The sequence below is a fragment of the Strix aluco genome, chromosome 3 (genome assembly GCF_031877795.1).
Source record: "Strix aluco isolate bStrAlu1 chromosome 3, bStrAlu1.hap1, whole genome shotgun sequence".
NCBI classification, from domain to species: Eukaryota; Metazoa; Chordata; class Aves; order Strigiformes; family Strigidae; genus Strix; species Strix aluco.
In genome coordinates, this window is record NC_133933.1 from 50,908,004 (window position 1) to 50,916,333 (window position 8,330).

At 41.1% G+C, this 8,330-nt stretch overlaps 1 protein-coding gene across 5 annotated transcripts in view; it reads right to left on the minus strand.

Annotated features, from left to right (window-relative positions):
- The window catches only part of TTC13 (tetratricopeptide repeat domain 13), a 42,412-nt gene extending 34,216 nt beyond the window's left edge, over positions 1-8,196 (minus strand). For 3 of the 5 annotated variants that reach the window (XM_074818525.1, XM_074818526.1, XM_074818524.1), the window contains exons 1-3: positions 7,983-8,184; positions 4,083-4,177; positions 1,063-1,138 (exon numbers count right to left, since the gene is read on the minus strand). In XM_074818525.1, coding sequence (XP_074674626.1) covers positions 1,063-1,138; positions 4,083-4,177; positions 7,983-8,181 — 370 coding nt within the window. In that variant the 5' untranslated portion in view covers positions 8,182-8,184. Of the gene's footprint in view, positions 1-1,062; positions 1,139-4,082; positions 4,178-7,653; positions 7,686-7,982 lie in introns of those variants that run through there. The other 2 variants (XM_074818523.1, XM_074818527.1) reach the window with 2 other exon arrangements.
- Positions 8,197-8,330: the final 134 nt, after the last annotated feature.

The window sequence follows — 8,330 nt, forward strand, 5'->3', positions numbered from 1 at the left end:
ATTTCACATTGCTTTTCCTGAGAACAGTTAAAAGTAACACACACAAATAAGAAGGACCCAGCTCCTCACACCATAACATACTTGAAATAAAGCGGGTAGGTAGGTGTCAGCCTACAGGCCAGACATGAGGATAGGGGCCTTCTGGCATAATCCTCCAAGTCTACAGAGCTACAGATGCTACTAAAAGCATCAAATATTTTCTGCCGGATTAAGTTCCTGCAGGGTTCTACAAACATAGCTAGGCATGCTAGAATATGAAAAAAGATTAAGCCCCCAAAATTTCCTGGATAAATCTATGAAGGCAGAAATTATGTCAACAAAAAGTGCTCAATTGTTTTAATTTCCTTAGACAACTTATGAGTAAAGTCTCCCTTTGCTCTTATATAAAAAACAGTCTGCTGCCTTCCTTGACATACATTCTCAACAATCTCTTTGCTACCTCATAATACATCTGCTTCCTATACAGGATACCAGTTTGGAGAAGCAGTTCAAGTAACTCCTTCCTGAAGTCCTTTGAGAAAAGTATTTCCTGTTGCTTTATTTGAAATGCCTACATTTTCTGTGCTGAGTGTGCTTTGAGAAAACATCAAGTAGCAGTCTCTATAAGGACCTAATTCAGAAAGCCTTCCTGATGCCTATAAACGTTGATGGGAAGAGTGAGTGGAGAGGGGAAGACAGATCCAAGATCTATGCTTGATAGAAAGCATATTCCATTGGTAAAATTTTTTTGATGTTTGAATAGTTTTAGTCATCAATAATGACAGAAAAAGAGAAGCAGGAAGTAGCTGAGACTGTTTAACAGCACTTAATCAAAATGCTTTTTGAACACCTGCTTAAGCAGACATGGCAAAGAATTCTAGTGAGCAAAGCAGAAAAGAATTCTAGGAAGAGAGATACCTATTTTCTTTATATGACCAGAGAAAACTCACTGTATTTTCAGGCTTATTAGGACCATTTAAAAATTAATGCATCACTGAGGAATCATCAGTTTAGTTTCACAACATTCAGTGCTAATAATTAGCATGTAATTCACCTGCACAAACCTTATATAAGACATCTTACCCAGTTCTTCATTTGTGTTGTCATTATCAGTAGCAAATGGAAATCGTTTTTGCTCTGCAAGCAACTTCGCTTGACTCTGTAAAACATCATTTTTTTAAGTGTTCAGCAAACAACAGTAAAGAATTTAATAGAAAACCCATGTCTTAAATCCTTAAGAGAATGCCTTAAATCAAAAAGTTAGGGCTAATGTGATTGCTTTAAGGTAACCGAAAACATATTCATTCCTAGTCTTCCATAGGGAGAAAAAACACTCTTCAGTCAGGTGCTGCTGTTATCCTCTCTAGCATAAGGCTAACCAGCCTTTTCAGATCAAAGAATGTTGTCAACATTTTACAAGTGTTTGATGTTTCTGTATTACATTTGTTTAACATGATGTTTTAGAAGTCTAAGACACCTGCTACTTCATATGGAAGTTTATACTCTTTACCCCATTAATTATTTCTTTGTCTCCTGCAAAGGAAGAGGTACTACAGAAGAACAGAACACTGAAAATGAAACACTGAAAAGAGTACCACCCCAACAATAAAGACATGTTTAATTTAGCAGTGCCATACTAAAGTAAAAAGGCTGTCCATTTAACAATGACTTTCTATCAGTTATAGACTTTGTTCAGTCAGTTGTAGCCTCATCTAAGATTTCTGTTCCCCAAATAATGGACCTACACAAACCAATACTGCCAAAGACAACCCCTCAGAAATACAGAAATACTCTACTCTGTTCATTTTCACAAGTATTTTCCATAGACAGCTCTAAGCCTACCAGAGCAGTTTATGTCAGAAAAACACAAAATGCTCATGTAATTAATAGGCCTTCCAAACTGTTTTAGGAAGCAAGAAAGGAAAAAAACCTTCTCTCACTGTTCAGTTCTCTTCTTTTGCTTCAGCTAAACAGCACATATGTACATCTTTAACTTCAGAGAAGACAGTTAAATACCTTAAACTTCAGAGAACACATTTAACTCATCCCTTTCTCTACTGAGATGACTGTACTTTGCTGTCCTCCCTTCCACTTTTTTTTGGCTTGTTCAAAAGTAGCCTGGTTACTTGTGTCCGTGACATGAACATTTCAATGATCTACAAATTGCAAAAGTAACTGGCCAAATCCCACTGCACAGTTTCTGCCCTGTTCATCTAATAATCTTAGGAATGAGGAGGAAGTTTGGTCTGCTCTAAAAACTTGAGTATTTTGGAGGGTATGAACGACTAACAAATCAGATTTTACAAACCTTGTTTTTACTGCAATTAAAGATCATGTATGAGCTCTACATTACACTATTAACTCTACCTACTGCTGAGCCTACAGTAACAGAATGGAAAAGTTCTTTTCCTCATAGAAAAAAGTCATAAAAAACCAGCACAAGAATGAGCATGGTTCAACAGGTATACCAATTAGAAAATTAAATCTACAATGCAGACCATATATATTTACAAATCACACACCTCCAAACACAAGGTTTTTACATCATCAATGGCCTTCAGGTGATTTCCAGAAAATCTACTTCAGAAAGTGATCTTCAGTATTTAACTCTGCAAAACATTATTTTTCTAGAATTGTCTTAATATTAGAAAAAAAAAATTTTTACTAAAGTACAGCCTCTCCCTTGGTGGATTTACAAGAGAGGCCTACACTTCTTTGACTGTGGACAAAAGATAAGATATAGCAAGATTTCTCACTGGGTATTGGAAAATAAGCTACAACAAAAAGTCTCTAGCACTATATTAATATCCAATGAATTACAAAGCTGCATGTGACACTCAGCAAGAGAAGTACCACGAAGTTTCTCCCACCCTCATCTACCTCATCTGTTTTGTTATCATAAAATAATAGAATATTGTTTGGTTCTTGGCATAGCAGTGGAAGAGGATTCATACTTCAACAAATTCTGAACCCAGTTATAGGTTAGACATCCTGAAGCTCTACATGCAAAAACTGTGAGTCATTCTGCCTTCAAGAAATGAGAATTTTCATCATGGCACCAGCTCCCAGTAGGTTGAATTGTTGCTCTCCAAAACATTTTTTTTTTTTGAAACAGGGAAATTTCTTACAAAATAATATTCTCTTCACTGCCTTAGAAAGAATTGCTGGTACTACTAGACTGGATGACAGATTTGACCAGTATCTGATGAAGTAATATCTAAGGAGAATATTCAAGTTAAATAATTGGCTTGGTGGATTTGCAGAAGAGTAGTTTTATTTCCAAATGTGACCTTTGGAGAAATTGCTTCAAATTAGAATATCGTTTCCACGCTCCACCATAGCCAATAATTTCTACAAATTTGTCAAGGTTTCTTTGTATATTCACATGGGAATTATTTGAAGATTTTCAGTATCTGTGACTCTACTGGACTGAACAGTAGCATCAAACCTATGTTCTGATGTAGAATGAAGATTATATTTGTTCAAGATCAATAGATTAACAGTAGTGTTGCAAGAAAAGCCAAATTCCAAAATAACCCTCTTGAAGTCTCTCTACCAAGAGATACTCTTTTTTTATTAGAATATTCTCCGCATACCACGCCTGTATTGCATTTCTTGAAATACGGTCTGAAGCCTCTAACCATCATCTGTGCACAATGTTATTTCTGTAGCAATTGCAAATTATCACTCCTACTCTTACATAGATTTTATGATAAACCTCCTCAGGTAGTCAATCAGCGTAAAAACTAACACACCTTACCCTTTTTCAGCCATAGCCCCTGCACTCCTAAAAATAAAAAATTAACTGGAAGACTAATCCAGGTGAAGGTTAGCCTTCAGTGGAAAGATCAGCTTCAATTAGTTGAAACTGCTGACAGTTTCAACTAGAGACTCGTGATGGAGTACTACAAAATCATACCTTCAGGAGCAACTGGAGTTCATTCACACTTTAAGCCTTTTGGGGACCTACGCCTACTGATTAATAGATTCTATTTGTAGTTATTTTCCTGAACTTCATTCTAACTGATTAAGCAGCCAAAGTGATCTGAGACTTCAACAATGTTTCAAAAATTGTTTTGTACATCATATTCTTGATAGCATACCAGAATTTTTTCTGTGTTGAGAGAAAGCACAGATTCACAAGATGAAGACCCTCCTATGTCACAATCCGATTCATGGAAGTGCAAAAATGATGAATCTGGAGGAAAAGAGAGAAAATATCTTTAGGAACTCAGAGTTACATGTACGTTCTATTACCACATCTCACATTTATCTGGGGATGAGTCTCTTTAACCAAGTAACAAGCGATAGGACAAGAGGTAACCGCCTCAAACTGTGCCAGGGAAGGTTTAGGCTAGATATTAGGAAGCATTTCTTTACAGAACGGGTTGTTGGGCGTTGGAATGGGCTGCCCAGGGAGGTGGTGGAGTCCCCATCCCTGGAGGTGTTTAAGAGTAGAGTCGACATAGTGCTGAGGGATATGGTGTAGTTGGGAACTGTCATTGTTAGGTTAATGGTTGGACTGGATGATCTTCAAGGTCTTTTCCAACCTAAACGATTCTGTGATTTCCTCATGTTCATCTGAACAGCTTCCCCACTGGGCACTCCACAGCGCAGAACTTTCATGAAGTGCTTTCTGCCCACAGCACTACATCCACACAGCCAAGGAAGCAACAGTTGACATCACTGCTTTTATAGAATTAGTTTTACCTCTACTTCTGCTTATGCTTTTGGCTAAAAATACATGAGAAAAAAAAAATGAAGGTGCTTAAAAAAAGGAAGGGAGGGATGAAAAGGGAGGAAGCTGGAAAAAAATAAGAAAAGTGTGGGGTAGACAAGTCCCCATTTTGCAATATGATTCTGTTCTCTGGCCTAAGAAGTTACAGACAGAAGTATCATTCCAATCCCAGAGAGGAAAATAAATGGAATGGACTGTACAGAGACAGGGAAAGAGCTGCTGCTGGAAGTCCAGGAAACAAGAGGTATAAAGACTGTAAAAAGCAGACAGAATAGTAAACCGTAATTGACTGCACATATACAAAGGTCCTCACAAGTATATTCCTAAGAAGGCCATTACAAAGGGCATAAGATTGATTCAAATCTATGACAAGTCAAACACAGCTTGTTGGCATAGCAGAAAAAAGTTTAACAAAGGAAACAAATAAACAAGTAACAATAATCAACACCCCACCCCTCCCAAACATAGACTATAGAAGTCACTACACCTACATGGTGCTCTAACTGCTATCTCAGCAGCATTGTTAGTTTTTAAATCTTTACATCTTAAAGCTTCTATTAACTTGAAATATTTCAAGAGTAAACAAGGAAAAACAGATAAACAGTATTATCTCTTTGATTCCGTGTCAAAAATACCAAATTTTATCATCTCCCCTAATGTTTGTAAATATAAGCTTGATGCTAAGTTTGAAAGGCTGGGGGGCAGTGTGCGTTTCTAATTTACTTTTACAGGCAGTGCTATTCCTGTATTTTGATTACATAAGGGTTGCAGTTAATTAACTCCCCATTTCTCACTTGCACAGTGCTAAAAGAGAAAAACAAAGTCTTCTTATAAAGAGAAGTCAAAATAGCATCTAAAGTCATTCCCCATAAATAGAAACTTGGAACTAAGTTGAGCCATAAACGATAAATGGTGGAGAAGTTTTAACACAGAAGCAAGAGCAGTGAAAAGCAGAAGGTCAAAGTTTAAAGTCAGAAAGTCCTGTAAGAACAGTGGCTCACCACCCACAGTTTCCAGAAAACACATTGCCAGTAAGAGGTTTCAACATTGCCCTTTGTTCTTCACATTGGCCAAACCCTCCTGTGCTATGGCAGCATTAATAACACATTACTTGTTCTGTGTTGGTGCTCATAAGTCAGTGACAGTTAAAAACCATCGCTGTGGACTCACTGAGCAATTTTTGCTCCACAAACCAAAACAAAGAGGTGCAGGCACAGCCTACGTCCAGAAAAATTTTCTGCGTAACAGCACAAATTTAGTGAAGAATTTTTTAATAAGGTTGCAAGGAATAAGAACAGCCTATCCGTTAGAAGAATCCTGCAATTCTGGGGGCAACTCATAGGGAAGAATGGGTCTGCCTTTGTCTACAAGTTAGATACAGTCAAACCTGTACCACACTGCCTCATTAACAACTTCATGAAAAAGTATAAAACAGCAACCAGAGAAATTACCCTGGACCTTGTAGTAGTCTACAAGAGAAGCTATTTGAGATAAAAAGATTCTCAGCTTCTGAGAAGGTTGTACTAAAACAAAGACTGAGACCCTAAAGGAATTTTTCAACTAGCAATTTATTTAGCCAGAGGATTTAAATAGTAAGGAGGGAACTGGTATACAGCTATTTCAGGGTAAGATGCTGCTCTGTCATTAAGGGCTACCTTATTATCAGTGTATGCAAAGCACCTGAGGTACCTGATGGTTTAAGCAGAATTCCTTTTATCAAACCCAGTTACACCGGTCTCTTTAAAACAACATCCACCATTAAATCAAAATCCAATCTTCCAAATAAACCTCTAAAGGAGTATACCAAGTCAATCATTTATGTCCTAGTAAGGTAAGACATGTAATCAAATGCTTTGCCATTTATTAACTTGTATGGCATACAGATTTTATCTCAACACTGGGTGAAGGTCTTTTTGGGTTTATACTTAAGCTTAAATGATTTGGACCAATGGTCACCTGAGATAACTTTCACGATCTGATTTTAGTGTTTACGTACTACAGCTCTCAGCCACGGTAGCCACCCTCCCAAAAAAGCAGCTGATGTAAAATACCTACTTAACAGCTGATATAGATAAAAACTAACCAAAGAACTTTAAGCTGTGATGACAAAAGCACACATAGAGAGGGGAAAAAAAAAAAAAAACAAAAAACCAAACGAGATGTAGGAAACTCATAACAAGGTATTTCTAGAAAGTTTGTAATTTTGAGTGGATGACACTAGCTGTATACTGTCCTTAGGGACCACAGAAATTGTTGGTATGAGCACAGACTTTATGAAATAAGGGGAAAAAAATATAAAACCCTGCAGACAACTAAGCAGTCATGAAACATCACTGGTTATTCTCATATAAATAATTGAGTGTCTATACTTCATCGAATTGGTAAAACCTTTTTCTTCATCTGTATTACCTGCACCTTATGATTCAGACTGGCATTTTTGTATAGCACATTCACACCATGGCCATGATTAAAGATCTTAACAGATTACTTAAGCCACATGATCCTGATGCAACAGATATTTAAGCACATAAAAACAGTTTTAACTGCACCTGTGTTACAAGCCATCAATTAACCTGAAAAAGACCAGATCTGCTACCTGAACTTGGGGCTCATAAAAAAAAGCATCCAGTTCACCAGCAAAATATACATAACCGTAGCTGAAAATTAATCAAGCCATATTCAACTCAGTAACGCGAGCACAAGGTGTTGGCATGTCTGCATACTACTGAGTGCAGGGATCAAAAAGCACGCAGAGTCCAGCAGCTAGACTTAGCAGGTTGGCGAGTGGGACAACAGGAATCCTGCGTGACACTACAGGCCCCACGGCTTCTCCGTTCAAGGGGCGAGAGCTTTTCCCTCCGCTCAGGGCCACAGCGGCGGTCTCTGCCCCGCACCATACAAAGACCGGCGCAACGCTACTCGGGGGCGCAGCTTACACAGACGATGCCTCAGTATGAGTCAGCTGAACAGCGCCGAGCCGAGCCGACCTCCCGCCGCCGGCACCCCGCGCCGTCCCGGGCCGGGTCGGCGCCCTCTCAGTCACCCGCGGCGCCTCGGGGGGAGGCGAGGCCCAGCCGCGCTTTTCTCTTCTGCTCCCGCCGCAGGGACGGGGGGCTGGGGCGCCCACACCGGCGCCCCCACCGCTACCCCCGGCCTCACGGCTCCGCAGGGCCGGCCGAGCTCCGCGGTGCCGCCGGGCTAGCGGCCGCCTCACCCCCGCCCCGGGGCTGGGGGCGGCCACCATGGCAACGCCCCCCCGACTCACCACACTCGGCCGAGTACTGCTCTGCCCACTCTCCCGCCGAGGCGCAGCCCCCCGCCGGGCCCTGGCGGTGCAGCTCCTGCTTTAGCAGGGACAAGGCCGGGTACTGCTCGGTCAAGGCCACCGCGACCCGGGCCAGGGCCAGCACGGCCAGCGGCACCCACAGCCCCCTCACGGCCCCGGAGCCGCCGGCAGGTGCCATCTTCCCAGGGCGCATGCGCACCGCTTCCGCCTCGGCCAGGCACGGAGGGCGCCCCCGTCGCCCCGCCCACGGGCCCGGCAGGGAGGCGGGCGCCGCCGCGCTGCCCCCTGGGACGTGGAGTCCCGCGCCCGCGCGCCCCGGCCGACAGC